The sequence below is a fragment of the Ixodes scapularis genome, unplaced genomic scaffold, assembly GCF_016920785.2.
Source record: "Ixodes scapularis isolate PalLabHiFi unplaced genomic scaffold, ASM1692078v2 PGA_scaffold3__209_contigs__length_174095766, whole genome shotgun sequence".
Taxonomy (NCBI): Eukaryota; Metazoa; Arthropoda; class Arachnida; order Ixodida; family Ixodidae; genus Ixodes; species Ixodes scapularis.
Window position 1 is genome coordinate 84036859 of NW_024609868.1, and position 20424 is coordinate 84057282.

The following is a 20424-nucleotide window of genomic DNA, read 5'->3' on the forward strand; positions in this document are numbered from 1 at the left end:
TTATCTTTGTCTTTTTTTGTTGCCACCTGCTTCAGTTGTACCATGTTTGTATCACGTTCCCCTTGTGTAATGCCCGAAAGGACCTCTAGGGTTAAGATAAATAAATAAGAATAAATAAATATGAACACAGCAAAATGAAAGAAGTTACAATTTCAACTAGAATTTACACATAACAACCTAAAGGCTTGAAAAATTAGAGCCCTTAGTACACTTTGAAATGTTTAATGACAACTTTTCTTCTATTGGGATAACAGTTCCTTCAAAAAAGATTCAAAATGAAGATTGTTGGAGGAATTTACAACACACTCTAGAAGCATATTCCACTTTTTAATTGCTTCAACAAAGAATTAATGTTTTGATATATCTTTTTTTTTCCGTAAGGTTGAATAATTCATAAATAGAGGAACATAGAAAGGAGTTTTATTCGTCGCAAGTTTGCTTTGAATAAAACGAACAGATTAAAACAAAAATCCGCACAGGATCAGTGCAAAAAGAAACAACACCAGATCACACTTGAAGTTGCTTGGTCAGGTACCAGAAGTCGTGGGCTTCGCTTCGTTCACTATGACAGTGCGTTCAAAGTTTCTTTTAATCAACATGTGCACTGTTCATAAGATTGCCTTTCTAGAGCTACAGTTTTGTCTATGAAGATGTGCCTCAACTGTGGACATATAAAGAGTAGCAGGGAAAATGTTTCTTTATTCATAAAGTCGCTAATTATTTAAGTAATTCAACCAGAAATATTTAACTGTAGGAGGGGTACAGACTACTCAAAATTGCGAAGAGAAATATGCCAAATTTTAAAAACAACAAAATTAATGCGGAATTCACTGGACGTCCAAACGTGAAGAAGAGGACCTACACCAGAACAGTTGGAAGGCATTTTAAAAGTAGACTTAATTCAATAATCCGAGATAAAATAACAAATATAAACAATAATATTGTTTATCGCACGGTCGCGGCCCTTGACGACTTCATCTTAAATTCTCGCGAGTCACTTGATTTTCAGCCTGCAAAAAACGAGAGAGAGAAAAAAAAAGCTTTTAAGCTGACGTCAAGTGGTCACAAGTTAATATAAAAGATGCCTCAATTCTTTCTTATTCAGGGTATTCTGAGTAAATATAGAAGGAACCAGTGAAACGCTACGAATGAAACCAGTTAAGGCATGAGCTTAGAAAATATAAATTGCTGCAAGGAACGCATATTCTTTGTAAATAAAACCATCGATTAAAAAGTCCACTGCGACGGAGAGGCCACCCGGTCTAAATAAAATTAGAAATGTATTTTTAAAGTTTTGAAACATTGTTTTAAACTTACAAAGAATTTCGTGGAAAACTAATTAAATAACTCGATACCAACCACTGAACTGATCTTGATTACATTTTTTTTGTAAAGCGTAATATTATCCAATAGTGACGGTATGCAATAATTTTTATTTCTGTAAAAGAAATCGTAGCTCGAAGAATGTTTTTTTCTACGATTTTATTAGGACTCAGTTCTTTAATAATTTCGAATAAAAAAGTGTTTCTTTGCCACACATTGCTGGAAACATGGAACCGCACCTCTATGTTCAATATCTGCGACTTACAGAAATTGTTCAAGATCTTTCTAGCGCGCGCACCAAATTTACCAAAAAATCTTGGATCTTTAAAAAGATTTATGCAAACAAAATTGGCATTTCTTATCTCCACACACATCTACGCTACACACTTGCGTGACAACCTGTTACGACAATAAATATACGTAGATAATAAATTATCGAAATTTGGAAAGATACGTTTAAACAAAAAATTATCCCGGGTTTTTTTTTCGCCTTTGGCATATTTATCAATAAAAAATGATAGGGCGATTAGGAACAGACATAGCTTACATGTCAATCCAAGAACAGTTTCGATCGTATTTGCTACAACTTGAAATGGTCCACTCAGTTGTCCAAGGTCTCTCAGAATAATGTTCAACAGGCTGCAGACCAGGTTGATCGGAATGTATCCGACGTTGTTGGATAAGACGTTTTCAACCGTGCACTGCACAAAAACACCATTGAAAAATACCAACATGTCTTAATCAAAATCTCGGCAGGAATCTTGTCTCAGCTGACGAGTATCCATTACATTAGCGGTTGATAAATCTAAAATATTAGAACAAATTCATTCTCTGTTTTTTATATTTTAATTTCTAAAATAAATTATACCATGCTCCCTTTTTTTAGAAAGTTAATCAATCAATAGAGCGACGCCATTGCTACTGTCGGCACTGTAGGCTAACATATGTGTTTATATCTCGTGTTTAAACAAAAATTTACAAAATTCATTGAAAACGGTGATTCGCCAAAAAAAAGAAAAAAGTCACTCCTTCATAAACAAACCGCCAGCAACGGCAAACGTCAATGATAGCAAAAACATAATAATTAAGTAAAATACTGACTTACTTATTTAGCTACTTAGATTTCTTTTTTTTTTTTGCATTCCCTGATGTTTAAAACAGGGGGGGGGGCAGTTTTTTTTCCAGATAGTTTCTTTTCTCAACCACCCCCTTTTTTTTTGCGATTTTTAAAAATCTTCGCCGAAACAACCGGTATCTAATACCACGTGTTTTATTAACCAAATGCGAAGGTTATTGGAAGCAGGTTTGGCATATGATATCTACACTGTTAAGAACTTTTTTTTTCATAACGCAAGAATACGTTAGAAGTTTTAACCGTTCTTATTGTAGTTCAGATATTTGACCATCAAGGCGCAGCTGAACAGTGTTTGGAAATAACGCAACGTCCATACTGGTACCGGGTTGTTTCTCCTAGTAACGCAGTGACCTACTTGTTAAATTTGTAAATAAGAGTAAAGTATTTTCTTTACTGCTTTTGGTATCGTCTTTTAAATTACGTCACTCGTTACTCGTAATTAATATTGTCTTTTTTAGCTCACAGATCAGTTACTTCACTTTTTTTTTTAATTCGGCAATAATATGAAATCTCTCATTTTCTTCTTTGCGTCATCATTTTTCCAGTTCGACTAAAGAGAAAATATATACCATAAACGACTGTTTTCGAGAGGACCTCATTTTTGCGAATTTCAAAAATTGCCTACAATTAGCGAAAAATGGGTCACGCGAAAAATTCCGGTAAAATATAAACACATTGGAATCTATATATTGAGATCCCACCGAGTCGCGAAAATTAGAACCTGCGAATTATTCCAAAACTTCAGCTTTGACTTAGATCGCAAAATATTGAACCCGCGAAAAATAAGTCGTTTACAGTATCCTACAAATTTGATTCGGAAATATGATAAACAATGTTAAAAAACATTGTTAAAACAGTGTAAAAAAAACGTTGTAAAACCATGTAAAAAGCAAGGTGAAAACAAGTTCATATGCATAGCTTATCGTTGTCAAAAAAAAAAAAAAATTCGAAAGTAGCGCAAAGGTGACGTTCGTTGGTTTTGGGGAATACGGTAAGGGCCTTTCGTTACATTTGCCGTTTTTTTTTTTGTTTGTTTTGTTTTGTTTTTTTGACGTAACGAGTATCGCTATTTCCTTGGTTATTTTTCATAACAGGCACAATGCAGCAGAAGAATTTCTTGTAATTTTGGCGCATTTCTCACTTTATGCGTCTTCGTGGGAATTTTCTACTTACTTGTTTATTTCTACTGTTATTCTTTGTGTTTAATTCTACTTCAAATACTCGGCGCTCAAACACTATTGTTCCAGGTAGAACAGCTTTCAAAGGGACACTATAATGGATTTGATTTTTTTACTAAAGGGATACATGTATCTTAAATATATATATATATATATATATATATATATATATATATTACCACAAAAACTTTTTTTTTTGCAATATTTTCGCCGCTAGACGCAGTTTAGGTGCAGAATGTGGAAGTCGCGACCCTCTATGCCCGTACCGTGCTTACAAGGTGCTTACATCTTTCTGATTGACGTGTGGAAGGTTGATTGGAACTTTCCATCTCGGTGCCGTAACAGTTTATTAATCAACTATTTCTTTATGTTTGAGAAACAAATAATCTATATAGAGTCATTACTGTTTTAACCAAATATCCAGAGATTGTTTTTCCGCTTTTGCTTCAGACAACAACAAAGATGGCTGCCGGTGTCTGCGGAGTACTGAACGAGCGTAGCTCGATGAACTCGTCAATTTTTAAGAATGCGGGTTGCTTTAAGCTCACAGAGGTGTTTGAAGGAAGGTCTCATCAACCGATACATCTTCAAGCAAAGACGTGTCGCAAGTACTCAACTACGGAAGGGCTTTGCGTATGCTTGCTTTCGCAGCGGGACGGGCCTATAGCCTCCCACATTCACTATTTTGATCTATCTGGCATGATTCCTATCTTTCCGCCTGTTGATGATGAATAAAGATCTCGTTTCTCATAAAAGCGGCCTGCAGCTGCTCTGTGAATTGCGCAACCGTCGTGATTGCGACCATGGTTTCAATACCGATAAGATACCTACAAGGATAGAATTTTCGAGCTATTTTGTTACATCCAAGCAAGCGTTCGGCTCGTATCCAGTTAGTCCAGGTATGTGCCCATGATTTCGCTTCAAAAGGAAAGTAGCTCAAGTTTTACAGTGCACCTGGCCCGCCAAAGCGAATAATATTAGGTCACGTTTTAATTGTGCTTCATGACGCTCTCTCACCTTGCTGGCGGATGCCATACGAAAAAAACGTAAGAACATAAAAGTTCAAATTACTAAATATTTATTTTGTGGCTTTTTTTAGTTCTCTTGGTCGCTTTTCAGCGCACATCAAGAGACACTGACAGACGCTTGTATTGGACCGTCTCTCGCGAGAGATACGCTAGAACGCCGCTTTCATGGTCCAGTCTTGCGAGCGTTGTAAAGGTTTCCAGGCAGGGCTGAATACCGAACGGAGGAAGGCGAAAACGGACGCCTACAGGCAGCGTTCATGTCAGCGTCCTTCCGGCATGGCAGGCGACGATAGACGGACGATGCAGGAGACTGCCGCACAACTAGCAGTTAGGCGTTGTCAGACGCCAGACTAGACGCGCGAGATATCGGGAAGGAAGACACCAGGCTTGTTAGCGTGTTCGGCCGAGCAGCCAAGCCAATCCAGTGGTAAGGGGAGGGGCAACTGATTTGTGGGCGGTGCTTAGAGTGGGCTGTGACCTCCACCTAAATTTCGTCTAACCGCCTAAATATTGCGCAAAATTTGTTTTCTTCTTGTGGAAAGTTGCAGAAAAAGAATACATGTTTTGCTTTTTAAAAACTCTTTGCTTCACTGCAGTGTCCCTTTAATGAAAAAAAGTTTTGTTCTTGTCTCGGAATTTATGTCCCGGAAAGCCCGAAGAATCTAACAGGGAACCTAAACTGATGTTATGTGCAAAGTGCCTGTTTACATTTTAGAGCGCAGCAATTAGGCGCCCGTTTCCGGCTTGAGCGGCGTCGGCTAACTGCGAGGTCACGTGAACCCCCTGAGATCACGTGACCTCCCCCCTGAGGTCACGCGGCCTCCGTGACGTCAAGGGGTCACGTGACCTCAGGGGGTCACGTGGCCACAGGGGGGGTCCCGTGGCCTCGGAGAATCACGTGGCCTCAGGGGGGCTACGTGACCCCCTGAGGCACGTGACCCACCCCATGAGGTCACGTGACCTCACGTGGCCACGTGACCTCAGGGGGGGGGGGGGGGGGTTTACGGGACCTCACGGGGGCCACGTGGCCCCCGTGGCGGAGTAGCAGGCAGGATGACGAGTTGAGGAGGAGGGAGGAGGCGTTACAGGTACCCTTCCTTCAGTACCCTTCTCTCCTAAGCGCAGCTCTTGAGGAGGCGTTACAGGGAGTTTTAAACGGCTTTAATTTTTTTGTAAATCGCAAAAGAGCCAGACTTAGGCTTCTCTGTATGGTTTTTCAGATGTCACCTGGCATCTTCGAGTCTCAAGCCTCGAGCAAATACCAGAGTTAGGCTTAACTGTTGGTAGATATGATATCACCTGGCATCTTTGTAATGTGTATGGCAGCTGCTACTTTGGCGCTCTTGCGGCAAACCACACACACAAAAAAGCAAAACTTCGGCATGCCCTTGACTTTCAAAAGTACCTTTCCTCTAAGAAGCGCCTTGCCGCAAAACTTTCTTAGGCACAACTTTGGCCCCGCAGTTTCCAATACTTGTCGAATCTAAGTTATTCTCTGGCGTACTTTCTGGATTAAACGTTTACAAGAATATTAGCAATTTAAAGGTGTGCAGCTGGTGTATTTATACTTACCGTAAGAAAATTGAAAATTGACTCAACCACAGTGTCCTGCAAGCGAGTTGAAGCATAAAAAGAGCGAGAAATTACTTATAGTCATGAAGATGTCATAGGACGAGCAAGTAAAGAATATGAGCTATCGCTTACGGTTACTGGATTTCCCTCTATGCAGACCAAAGCCATATCGCCCACACACTGCAATAAAATCACGTTAGTACACAGTAAGCATATTCAGCCGTCAAGACGATAAATATTATTTTATCTGTATTTGTATTCGTTAATCATTTTTATTAATCGTTCGTGCAAATTCGATGACGTCAAATTTGTTTTTATTAGCACGACGCGATAATGTTATCTTAAAGTTCACGAGTCTTGTTTCATGGGGAACGGTCTAAAAAAAACGTAGAGCTAGCAATCAAAAATGTGAAGAAAGGTTGAAGTTCATGCCTAGCAGCAGCATGTAACAAAGTTGATTGGTGCTATTAGGACTTCATATATAGTATTTTACAAACAAATCGCTCTGCTAGCAAGGAAGGAAACATATTCGCTTCATTAAATAGAGCCAGTCTTACTTTTCCGAGTCCAAGAGCTGTTGGAAAATTTAGCTCAATCAGCCCTGCGCAAGTGGCTTCGTTGTCCAGAGCAAGGCCAGAGCAGTCAAGTGCACTCAGTTCACACAACCCTACAATCGCATCGGCAAGAAATCCTGAACAGAAGAAAGCCCATAATTAACGATGAAGCTAAAATATATTTGTTGCAGTAACAGTCAAGTCCCTTGTGGCCGGTTTGGCTTTGTTATAGTTTGCGTGGCACGAGTTGAAGATTTTTCTAGAAGTGAAGTGAGAAACCGTTTTATTTAAACTACTTCAAACAAACTTTCCTGCATTTCATTCATCCTTTTTTTTGCACACGCTACGACGACATTTGGATACTAAGTGTAAAATTGTCGGCACACTTAAGATGCATACATTAGTTTGACGACCATGCTGGTAGAGTAGTTATAATCTAGAAATTCAGAAAACAGGAAGACTAAAAATAGGTGATTTATCGCAAGAAAAAAGGGGAAGGAGTACTATTGCAGGCAGTGACAAAGTTAAATTTCTTTGGAGAAGGAAGATGGCATCGACTGTCTTTTCCCTGCTTTTCATCCCTATAATTTGTGCCTAATTCTTTATTCGCACTCGTATTTTAATTGTCTGCGAAAAATAAGGGGCATATCTATAGTACTTATGAAAATATAGCAAGCAAATTAATGCAGTATGGAGAAGCTGTAGTGCGTAAAAACGCTCTAACAGCTCTTACGCAGAGAAAAACAAAAACAAAAAATTATCGTCAGTAGCAAAAGTGAAGATTCGGTGAGATTCTCCTGTTCTGAAGTAACTTTCACTGCATTGATATAAAGTAAAACAAATCAGTTCGTTAGTATAATTAGCAAACAGTAGGAATTGCGCCTGCTATCTCTTCACCATTAGTGCACAGGTGACAAGTGTTGCTGATTATCAGATAAAGTTCGTGCCTTGGATGATTTGCGTAGACAAATTATATCAGAAGATTCACAGCCGTGCAGAAATAAAATTACCGCTAATGTGAAATAACGTACCCAATCCAGCTCGTCTCAAGGTAAAAGTCAGCGCTCCTTCGATAACAAACAGCTGCGAGCCCAGGTCGAGGTTCGAGATCCCGTTAACAGCGCACTGAATATAAAACGAACACAAGTCATAGAAAATTCGGTGAAATCCCTGCAGTGTACATTATTGTGCTATACATATTACTTCATAACGACAGTTCATCTTAGGTGCATTTCATCAGAATACCAAGGAATAAAAGTTTAAAGAATAAGAATAGGTCTGGATGGTAGTCTCAAATTACAGTAGCATCACCCAAACCAATCACAAAAGCCTTCTTCGCAGCCCCCCTATAGCCTTACAAAATTAAATCTTTAGGAAGACAAACAGACGTAGAATCTTAAGGCTCGTTCACACTCTTGCAACCGAGTACGACACAAGCGCTAAATTTAGCGCTTGTGTTAACACACATTTACGAAAAAGACTTATAGAATAGCGTTTCTCTGTGGCGACGCAAAAGCCCAAGCATCTCGCGTTGGCAACGCCACCAAGATAGAGTCACAATTGTTATTTCAGATACGAAATGCTGTAACTTGAGAAAAAACAAATCAAGAGTATTATTTTAGATTTGTTTAAACATGAGAATGCGACGCGAGCGGTCTTCTGGTCGAATCCGCTTGCGTCGTCTCGGCAAGAGAGGTCTCGTGTACTGACCTACGCACACCGTACCTTCACCGAGAAATGTTCGTACATCGCAAGCATCAAGCTGCCGTTGATTGTTGCCCACCTCACTAGGTTTTCCGCATCGAGTACAATGTCGTCCCGTATTGAAAATCACAGTCGCGAGGATGCCGCCAACATCAAGCTCAGGACGCCACAAAAGCTGCCGCAGCAGTGGCTGCAGCTATGGTCCTGGGAGCCGCCATTTTTTAACTGGGCTTGTCTTGGCTTTAGCCATTAGGGAATTTTAGAATAACGTGCGCAATTTTACCGCACGCTAGCGCTAAATTTAGCGCTTGCATTAGCGCCCTCGACGCGAGAGAGTTTTAGAATAGCGTTACTCCGTCGCGACGCAAAAGCCCAAGCATCTCGCACTTGCGACGCCACCAAGATACAGTCACAATTTTTATTTCACATACGAAATGCTGTAACTTTAGAAAGAAACAAGCTTTTTGGTCCAGAGCACCATTTTAGATTCGTTTAAACACGAGAATGCGACGCGAGCGGTTGACCAGTCATGCCCGCTTGCGTCGCCTCGGCAAGAGAGGTCTCGTGTACTGACCTTCGCACATCGTATACCTTCGCCGAGAAGTGTTCGCGCGTCGCAAGCATCATGTTGCCGGTGATCGTTGCCAAACCGAGTACAATTTCGTGTCGTATTAAGAACTGCAATCGCGAGGATGCCGCCGACGTCGCACTCACGACGCCGCCAAAGCAGCCGCCGACATAATCGTGGAAGCCGCCATTTTTGCTTAACTCTGCTCGTCTTGGCTTTAGCCAACTGCTCATCACGAATCCTCCTTGGAGAAGCGCAAAGGCGCTTTGCGTACGCACGCTATTTCCGGGAAATAGCGCACGCTAAAATTGCGCACGCAAAGCGCAAAACCTGGTTTGCGTTCGGAGCATGCGCAGTGGCGACGACGCTATTCTTTGCGCACGCAAAGCTTTAGCGTGCGCTATTCTAAAACTCCCTATTATCTCATGACGAATCCTCCTTAGAGCAGCGCAAAAACTCTTTGCGTACGCACGCAATTTCCAAAAAAATAGAGAGTTTTGGAATAACGTACGCTATTTTTGCGCACGCTAACGCTAAATTTAGCGCTTGCATTAGCGCACGCGACGCGAGAGAGTTTTAGAATAGCGTATCTCCGTCGCTACGCAAAAGTCCAAGCATCTCGCGCTTGCGACGCCACTAAGATACCGTCACAATTTGTATTTCACACACGGAATGCTGTAACTTTAGAAAAAAACAAGATTTTGGTACAGAGAAACGTTTTAGATTTGTTTAAACATGAGAATGCGACGCGAGCGGTTGACCGGTCGTGCATGTCCGCTTGCGTCGCATCGGCAATGGAGGTCTCGTGTACTGACCTTCGCACATCCTACCTTCGCCAAGAAATGTTTGCGCGTCGGAAGCATCAAGTTGCCGGTGATCGTCGCCAAACCGAGTACAATGTCGTTCCGTATTGAAAATCGCAGTCGCGAGGATGCCGCCGACGTCGCACTCACGACGCCGCCAAAGCGGCCGCAGCTATGGTCCTGGGAGCCGCCATTTTTTTTAACTGGCTCGTCTTGGCTTTAGCCAACTTCACATCACGAATCCTCCTTGGAGAAGCGCAAAGACTCTTTGCGTACGCACGCTAAAATTGCGCACGCAAAGCGCAAAACCTGGTTCGCGTTCGGAGCATGCGCAGTGGCGACGACGCTATTCTTTGCGTGCGTAAAGCTTTAGCGTGCGCTCCCTATTGCGCTCGGTTGGGAAACCCAGTAAGGTGGGCAACGATCACCGGCAACTTGATGCTTGCGACGCGCGAGCATTTATCGGCGAAGGTCAGTACACGAGACCTCTCTTGCCGAGGCGACGCATGCGGACACGACCGGTCGACCGCTCGCGTCGCACTCTCCCGTTTAAACAAATGTAAAATGTTTAACTGGACCAAAAAAACTTGTTCTCTTTCTCAAGTTACAGCATTTCATGCTTGAAATAAAACTGGTGACTGTATCTTGGTGGCGTTGCAAGCGCGAGATGCTTGGGCTTTTGCGTCGCGGCCGTCGCGGCGGAGAAACGCTATTCAAAAACTCTCTTGCGTCGCGTGCGCTAACCCCAGCGCAAAATTTAGCGCTAGCGTGCGCTAAAATTGCGTACGTTATTCTAAAACTCCCTACTATTTCTGAGGAATAGCGCACGCTAAAATTCCGCACGCAAACCGCAAAACCTTGTTTGCGTTCGGAGCATGCGCAGTGGCGACGACGCTATTCTTTGCGTATACGCAAAGCATTAGCATGCGCTATTCTAAAATTCCCTAATAGCGTACGCTAAAATAGCGTGCGCAAAGCGAAAAACGTACTCAGTGTTCGGCGGCTGCGCAGTGGCGACGACGCTATTCTTTGCGTACGCAAAGCTTTAGCGTACGCTATTTTAAAACTCCCTAGTGTGCATCCGTACGTATATTTATTGTGTGTTTATGCAATGCACTTCCAGATTAGTGATCTTTCTTCAGTTCCTCATTTATTCTGTCAGGAATACCGAATTCGTAATAACAAAACAAAAAGAAATCACACACGTTTTACTGTATTCTAGCATAAGACGACCTTGGTTAATTATAATTGAAACTTGAATATTTATCCTTTTCTTGGGTTTTTTTGCGTTACTTTTATCTAGAATGGTTATATAAATGGAACTAGAATTTTGAGTAGTTGTCTTTAGTATTTGAGTACGTACTACTAGTTTCAGCAAATGAAAACGATAAAAATAAAATAAATGTTCATTGATCCTCAAATGAAAGTTGCAAAGCTAAAAAGTTATAGTAGCTTAGAAGAATCATGTAAATAGCGTAACGGGTTTGGGGATATACAATAGTATCAAAACACGATCTTTTTTTCTCCTACTTCTAGGGTTTCAGAAAGCGGCTAACACTGGTTGTGGTGTGCAAAGTCACGAGATAATACAAAGTATAAAATCTCCCCTTTAACGCTTTAAACTATACTATTTTCGAGAGTTTTCTTTAGAAAAGGGGAGCGAGTGGAACATTGTGTGACTTTAGTACACTTGAAACAGCACCGGCACGAATAGCCGCATCATCAAAAAACAGCACTCACCACCAGTAATGCACTAACCAGGCCGACAACGCCATCCTGTGGAAACAACAGTCATTTAAATGCTTATTGTGAAAAAAAAAAAAAAAAAAAAACATTGGACAAAGGAGGGTTATAGTTGTGGCGAAAGAGAAAACTTGAAGTCAATGTATACCGGGTGTTTCAGTGAAGGCCAAGAACTGCCAGTCATGACGGACGTCGGGAATTGCAATAAACACACCCGTTAGCTCAATAATTTGCAAAACTTTGCGTATTCACTTTTTAATTAGATAACATTAACATATGGTCCCGACTAGACACTTGCTGAGCACCATCATAAATCACTGAATAAAATAAGTTTAGAAATATGCAAGGTGCTTAGACGATTTCAGGGCGTTTTAAACCAGCATTCATTTTGGACGCGTGTCTAATGGTGAATTCCACTCGTACATCTGGAGCGCTTTCCGAAATCCGCGAGGGAGGCGAAATTCCGCTCCGTGGGACCCGCTCCGAATCGACGAGGGGAACATCAATTTGCATTTTTGGAGCGACCTTCCCCACCCCTTCCCCCTCCGCCGTACAAAATGGCCGCTGCTCGAACTTGACCAGCCCACCAACGCCTCAGCCGGCTGATCTTTCCGACGACCAGTGACGACTGTCACTGCTTAGCTGCAGAAGTAACACGCGACACAGGCCGGGCGAAATTATACATACCAAGGAGCCCATGTCACAAATAACGAAGACGTCCGCGTTCGGCACCGTCACATACCTTTCGGCCGCCTCGAAGCGGCGGGGCACGGACAGCGATTGCCAGCGGTGGAGTTCAGATTTGTAGTACGACTTTAATAAAAACAAAGGTAAGAAACCATCACTTGCGCGGTCGTTGCCTAACCACTTCTTGCTTTCTTTCACGTGAAAACGCCGACGGAATGCAGTGTAAAAAGGTAAACAATCACTGGTTGCAGAATGAATAGGCCTAACCTTGCGTCTGCCTCCGACTTTTCTGTCGTTCTTTTTCTCGTTCTTCCTCTCACGATCACAGACGTCAGCGCTTACGATTTGCCACGCTCCACATTCCCGGCTTTTTATCCCTGATCTACGCGAGGTAGAAGCGTTCGAGCCGTCACAATCCAGAGTAAACAACCGACGCACCCGAACAGATCCAACTCCACGACCCGACCGGCCAGCCGATCTCTCCAACCTCGCCGCGCATGCGCACCGCCGATTTAGACGGAAATCACGTCGGCCGCTCTGTCAGCTTCCGGAGGGATCTGTGAAATCCCGCAGAGCAAGTTCGGCGGAGTTTGGGGCGCTCCGTGGAGCGGGTGCTGCCAGAGATCTACGAGCGGAAGATGACCAACTTGAGCCAGATCTGCGAGCGAAATATGCGCGCTCAAAATGGAGCGCTTTTGGAGCGCTCGAGATCTGCGAACGGAATTCACCATAGGTTTCCGTTTTGTATCGGAGCGGATCCATGCTCCAGCGGTCCTGCCCACACGTGGCCATGGCAAGCAACGGACGTACGCCACACTTGCTTCCGTCTTTCGAGAAAGGCGAGGAGGTTGCTGCGCGCCTCGGCCACGTGGGGCAGGGCCGCCGGTGCCAATCAGAGTCATACATAGGCAAAGAGTCTGGCCATCCATTTTCCTCGGTGGCCTCTTGCTGTCTCTTGGCTCCTCCCCCAGGAGTGACGTCGCGCCTGGCAACCCCCTTTAGCGACGGCGGACGCCGTGCGAGCTACACGCACCGGTCTGACATTACCGATCGCGTAGTAAACGCGGGCGCATGCGGGGCCACTTATGTCACTCTGTGTACCGCCTTAGGTTTTAGGTTTGCATGTTAGAAAATGGTCGGTTTTTGTGCCTTTGGATTCTCCAAACCTAGCCGTCAAGGTTCTCGTTTTCACAAAGACAGCGGTTAGTGACCCGTTCCCCGGTTTTTCTACGGCGTGAGCGTAAACCTCGTCAGTTTTTCTGCTAACTTTAGCAGAAAAAAGGACAAGTGACCTATGCACCAATTCAGTTTCTTAGGTAATTTGGCGGGAACATTGATGTAACGTGACCTGACGTCACGGGACCCACAGAAAAATTCAGGTTGCCCGCTAAAGATAGCGGAAAAATATGCGTCACGTGACATATGCACCAATTCAGTTTCCCCGCTAAATTTGGCAGAAACATTGTTGTCATGTGAGCTGACGTCACGGGACCTACAGGCAAATGCAGGTTCCACGCTAAATTTAGCGGCAAAATTGCCGTCACGTGACCTAGGCACCAATTCAGTCTCCTCGCTAAATTTGGCAGAAACATTGTTGTCATGTGAGCTGACGTCACGGGACCTACAGGCAAATGCAGGTTCCACGCTAAATTTAGCGGCAAAATTGCCGTCACGTGACCTAGGTACCAATTCAGTTTCCCCGCTAAATAGAGCGGAAAAATTTGCGCCAAGTAACCTATGCACCAATCCAGTTTCTTAGGTAATTTGGCGGGAACATTGATGTAACGTGACCTGACGTCACGGGACCCGCAGAAAAATTCAGATTGCCCGCTAAAAATAGCGGAAAATTTCACGTCACGTGACATATGCGCCAATTCAGTTTCCCTGCTAAATTTCGCGGGAAAATTGTTGTCCCGTGAGCTGACGTCACGGGACCTACAGACAATGCAGGTTCCTCGCTAAATTTAGCGGAAAAATTGCCTTCACATGACCTAGGCACCAATTCAGTTTCTTAGATACTTTGGCGGGAACACTGATGTAACGTGACATGACGTCACGAGACCCACAGGAAAATTCAGGTTGCCCGATAAAGATACCGGAAAAAATTGCGTCACGTGACATATGCACCAATTCAGTTTCCCCGCTAAATTTGGCGGGAAAAGAGATCTCGACCTTAAAATCATTTATTTGTCAACAACGTATCGAGGCTAAATCCACGCAGCGTTATTTCAATTTCAGATCACCGTATGACCCACGATTCCTTGGGCTCGAAGATGGCATACGGGGGCGTTGCCATGGTGCTCGTGTGACGTGTCACTGACGTAGTTGACGAGCTGTCTAGCAAGCCACGCCTGTTGGCCAAACTCTTCCCCTATCTATGGCTCTGGTGAAAATATGCGCTCCGATTGGAAACCGAAACTTAGATTTCGTTTCACCTTAACTTCAAACGCAGTCGATGCTACGATCTGATGACAGCGATCAGACAGCGTTAAAATCGCAGTTCGTCATGTTTCTGTACGTGGTCTATCATCGCTGAACCAATTAGAAACAGAAAAGGCCCAGTGATTAGAGCTTTTAAAGCTGCTTTATTGGTCGTAGCTCGTAGCATCGGCTGCGTCTGGACTTCAGTTGAAACGAAGCATAAAAATGCTTTCAAATCCAGCTTTTATTTAGTTTCCCCTGGATCGTGTCCGGTACCAAACAAATGTTGACACCCAAGGCCGAAACAACACTCTGGTTGCCGCCGTCGCTCATAGATGGCGGTAGCTGTCCAGAGTGTTGTGTTGCTAGTTGTCTGCTTGCCGCCATCGCCAATGATCGCGGCAACATTTCTTCGGCGGAAGAAGAACTGAACGAGCGGCGATGTGCGCAGCAGCGCGAATGGTTTCGCAACCGCTGCGAGGCCGCTATTGCCTAAAGTTGCAGAGGGCCGAGAGCTTCAGACACCCTTGCGAAAGAAGAGCAGACCGCTAGCCTGGAAAGCCAACGCCGAGAGCAGAAGCTACAGCTCCGCTGCTGTTCCTTCTTCAGCAGGGTGGAAATGCTGAAAGTTTTTTGACGCCATAAAATATTCTACATGCTTCATATGTTTTTAAAATGAATTGATTTAGTGGTTTCCAATTTCGCTAAGAAGTTTTCTAATTTAAACTACCTTCACAAAATAAAAACTTAATTCGCAAATTTTAGTCAATTATTGAGCTAATTAGCACGTGTTCGCAATCCCTAACCTCCAGCGTAGCCGCTTGTTCGTTCACAAACACACAAAAATATGTATGTACCACCCTATTTTTAGCGATATTTGGAAGTCTTCGCTAAAACACTTCATATATAACACCGTTAAATAATTAGTATTTGCTATTGATTTAAATTGAAGACTAGCTGCCAATGCCCTGAATTCGTTAACAACTAGAAGACCTTCACCGCATTCGCTTTGCTATTAAAAGAAGGACTACTCACGGTATCCTCAGCGCAGACGTTGCCGGCAGTTCCCAAACACTTGATATGTGAAACAAAACAAATTATGCATTACGTTGTGTATATTAACTCTGCGCTTAATATATATGTTGTAAAAATGTACCTGCCATACTTCCCGTTTTAAATTACTGCCAGGGATAGGCAGTATTTCAAATACAAGTATTTGAAATACGTATTTTAATGTGTATTTTGCATTTGTATTTAATTACAAATTGGGTAATGTATTTGACGTGTGTATTTAAATACTAAAACGTGGGTATTTCAAACGCATTTGTAATTAAATACGATTTTCTGGGCGAAAATACATCCCTCAAAACTACGTTCTGCACCGAATGCAGTGTCTCTCAATCAAGCACACGCGTTTAGTGACTTTGTGATTGCGGTGCTAGTCCAGGGCAAGAATAGTGACGGGATCGTCGTTCACAGGCAGACTGGCTAAATAAGTGCCTGTGAGAACTTGTGATGCTTTCCAGCCTGATTTCCATCCATATTTTTTCCTGGAACATTCTAAATGCGCGGGTCGTCCAGATTTCGTAACTGGTGCGAGTTGCAACAACAACAAATTCTCTAGCTAGTGCTGCGTGTCTTGGTCGTCTCGGTTCTTTGTTGGTCTATACCAAAATTTAATCGACAAAAAAAAAACTGCTTGATGCTCTGTAATTTGTTGACCTATTACGTCCAAGCTGATTACATTTTTTTTGTGATTATATTTCTATTACGTTACTAGAGCCTCGCACACTAACTCGCGAGTGTGCGATGCAAAATTAAAATGAGATACCCAGAAACCCGTTGCAGGTGCCCTGAAGTCGCTGACGCAAATTTTGAGGAATGTATTTGGAAAAGTATTTGGAGGAGACCAAATACATTTGGTTGTATTTATATCTTGTACTTAAATGCTTTTATAGAAATGTAATTAGATTTGTAATTAAATACATTTTTGACGAAGTATTTTGTCTTTGTATTTCGATACATATTTGCGTGTATTTTGCACATCCCTGATTACTGCATACCTACACCTTCTGGAAAGGATTGTGAAAGTGCCCCGTCACGTAGTATAAGAAATGGCACACCATTACTTCTTTGTGTAGACAAGAGAATGCCTTCCTAAATGTACCTTTTGTAGCAGTTAGTATATTTTACTAAAGCAGCGGAGTACGAGATTTTTTGGCTGCCGAAACACGCGGCGTGTAGATCACACTAAAACGTGGAAGATGAAACATCTCGAGGCCAGACAGTTTTTTTTTTCATCGTTTTTTCTTGTTTTTAGATTTTTTTATTCTATCAAGGTATAACTTATATTGATATGAAATATCAATATAATTTTTTAATTATATCAATTGTTAGTCTCCAAATGCAAAGGTGTCTGTTCACGAGACAAGATCATGACAGGACAAGAAAACTAAACCTCATTGCGGTTTCTATATACAGGGTATCCTTTAAATTTTACAGACTGTTAAAGAAAAAAAAAGCCGTGAAAGCTATACACTGGTACACGGTCCGTACAGGTGAGTTATACGGCAAAGGGGGCATAATTTTGGAGGCTGTAATAACGATGAGTCGAATAATTAAGTAAATTTTGGTTAATTGTTTTAATTGGTGGGATAAAGATATGGCTCCAACTATAAACTTGCTTAGGGTTATCGAAAACCACCAAACAAATAAATTTTAGAAAGATTGGTGGCCTGTGGGAAGCGCGTTGTTGCGCAAAATTTGCGACTCATGCAACAAGTGCAAATCTGTTACTGCAAAAGCGCGCCCGCGCTGCTTTTCCGTCTTTTATTTTATCATTCGCGTTTCTACACCGCCAGCCTTGCGCCTGCTGCACGAGTGGTAACATTGGTAGCGCTAACTTTTCATGTGTGAGATTTTTCATTTGGCTAGAAGCGATTTAAAGTACGCCCCAGAAATGTAAAAGGGGCAGAGACCTCGTTAGGCATGACGACCTTAGTCTCTGCCCTCCTCCCGGTCAGTCGGGGAAAAAATAAATGCATAAATGAATATACACACATAAATAAATAAATGAATAAAAAAGGAAAAAAAAGTGGAAACCGTTCACAACTCCCTGTAACGCCGAATGAGAGCGCAGCTCTTGAGGAGGAGTGGGGAAGGGTACTGAGGGGGGGAGAGGGGGGGGTCACGTGACCTTGGGGAGTGACGTGACCCCCCAGGTCACGTGACCCCTTAGAGACATTTTTTCGCTCGATTTAGCGGGGACATTTTTCCGCTAAACTTAGCAGGGAAATTTTTCCGTTAAATTTAGCGGGGAAATTATTCCGCTAGATCTAGCGAGGAAATTTTTATGCTAGATTTAGCGGGAAACTTATTCCGCTAGATCTAGCGAGGAAATTTTTATGCTAGATTTAGCGGGGAAATTTTTCCGCTAAATTTAGCGGGGAAATTTACCCATAATGCACTGTGCGGTTACGCCGACGCCGACGCCGCTCAAGCCGGAAACGGGCGCCTAAGAGCTGCGCTGTAAAAAGCAAAACTGAAAAACTGATTGTGCCGCGCTTTGCATGGCTTACGCTGTGGTTCCATTCACGTGGCTGTTGATTAAAAGAAGTGAAAGCCGTCTACAACTCCCTGTAACGCCTAATTAGAGCGCAGCTCTTGAGGAGGAGGAGGGAAGGGTACTGAAAGGAGGGGGGGGGGTCACGCGACCTCGGGGATGGGTCACGTGACCCCCCCCCCCCCCCCTTCCCGAAGGTACCCGAGGTCCTCCCGGGGTCCTCTTGAAGGAACTCGAAGTCCTCCCGAGGTCCTCCCGAAGGAACCCGAGGTCCTCCTGAGGTCCTAACAAAGGAACCCGAGGTGCTCGAGGGGTGGGGGGGGGGGGGGGGGGGGGGGGGGGGGGGGGCTCGCTGTTACGCTGACGCCGACGCCGCTCAAGCCGGAAACGGGCGCCTAAGAGCTGCGCTGTAAAACACAAATACATATTAGACATTCATGTCGAGACAGCCTAAGGTAAATCTGTATTTGAAAAACTGCGACACTGGTTTACGTTGTAGATGAAAAATTTAGCCAGTCCAGTACGACTGCTAAAGCCTTGGGCTTTTAAATTGTATCGCGCAGTAGCGATATTATTAGTAATATCAGTAGTAAAATAACAGTAATAGCTTTTATTTCATGCGCGCGAAAAGCCAGGATATTGTTTAGTGCGGCTTGCTGAATAACCACGAAAGTACGCCGTGATGAAAAAAACCTTAATTTTTGTTTCCTCGAAGGCACACTTGAATTCAGATATTTAATGGAAATAACTCACCTCGCCGATTCCCAGAACGTTTGAAATGGTGATGTTAAAGCAGCTGGCTGTATTGGTAGGGATTCAAGGTGTAAAAAGTTTATACTACTTTGCTCGCATCTTTTATGGTATTTCTAACAAAACAAAACGTCGTAAGTTCGATGTCTTCGAATGGCGTTAAGACATTGCCTCTCAGAAGCAATAAAATGCAAGCATGTGATTTTTGCATATCTCTCATTTTGCCTTTGGTGAATACACTACGTTGACTCATTCCATGTTTTTATCATTAATAAAAAAAAAAAATCTCTTTTCCGGCATACGGTGCCAACTCAGTGGCAGTCCTGAATGAATTTTTGAAATGCATGTCTATGAAAGCTTTCAAATATGCACGTTTTATGCAGACGTCAACCGTGTGTGAAAAGTACTATCCTCTGAGGTAATGTTCTGTAATCTTAGAAAACTTGAGGTTCATCACTCATAAGTTTCTAAAGAAAAAAAATAACGAATACTTGGAATTTTTATGAGAAGAGTCGAGTTCCTTCTTAAGCTCATATTCAAAGCTTTTTTGGCCGATCATTAGATGCGTTCGATCGATCATATTAAAGGATCAAGAGGGAAAATGCATTGTGACACAGTTTGATTTATATGGATTAGAATGAAGACGTGGGCTTGAGGTGCTTTTGTACGAAATAAAAGCGCCAGAGAACGGGACAAAAAGGCGAGACAAACAAAACGCTCTATTAGTGTCCCCTTTCTAGTCCAGTTCTCTGGCACATTTATTTTCCTATTTCTATTTAACTGCATTTTAACAATACATATTTTTGCCTGTTTCACTGATTTTGGCTCTTCTATGTTCATGTAGGGCTTTATCGTGAAAATTATGAAAGGCTACAAAACGCGCATTGATAAACCTCCGATTGTCTACTGAACCCTCTTTTTCAATAAGGTCACGCGAGTTAACGGGGGGTGCAACGATTTCCGGACTTCGGTCAAACATTTGTGCCCTCTGACACTTCTAAAGTAAAGAACAGAAAACCGATTTCACCTGCGTGTCCTAGTTGTGTAAAAAAAATGGATAAATATTGGCATTTCTGCCATTCCTCAACTCACTCAGTCTTCAGGGTCCCATCTGGTCTCACTCCTAGTGACGTAATTAGGGGTGCCATGTAGGTTCCCCTTTGCCCTCTCGAAGGACGCCTTCTCTCCCTCTCTCTGCTGTCATTCGCGGGCGTTATGCTGCAGCTTAGAGCCGAGCGAGGTACGTAATCTTCTCGCCGTAGTCCCTTCGGTTGCCACTCGTGGCTGCAGGGGGGGGATAAAGCTCGACTTTTACTTTTCGATTATGCAGCGGAATCGTGACATTTTTTAATCAAGGAGATGTTTTCTCTATCCTCCGAGACACGATAAACGACGT

At 43.0% G+C, this 20424-nt stretch overlaps 1 protein-coding gene across 1 annotated transcript; it reads right to left on the minus strand.

Moving 5' to 3' along the window:
- Positions 1–549: 549 nt before the first annotated feature.
- Positions 550–19082, minus strand: LOC8028234 (the record flags this gene model as incomplete). Its single annotated transcript, XM_029977792.2, has 9 exons — positions 550–1010; positions 1871–2024; positions 6237–6272; positions 6369–6416; positions 6794–6927; positions 7822–7915; positions 11606–11641; positions 15752–15790; positions 19032–19082. Coding segments are annotated over 9 exons (597 nt in total), but the record flags the coding sequence as incomplete, so codon positions are not given.
- Between the last annotated feature and the right edge of the window lie 1342 nt (positions 19083–20424).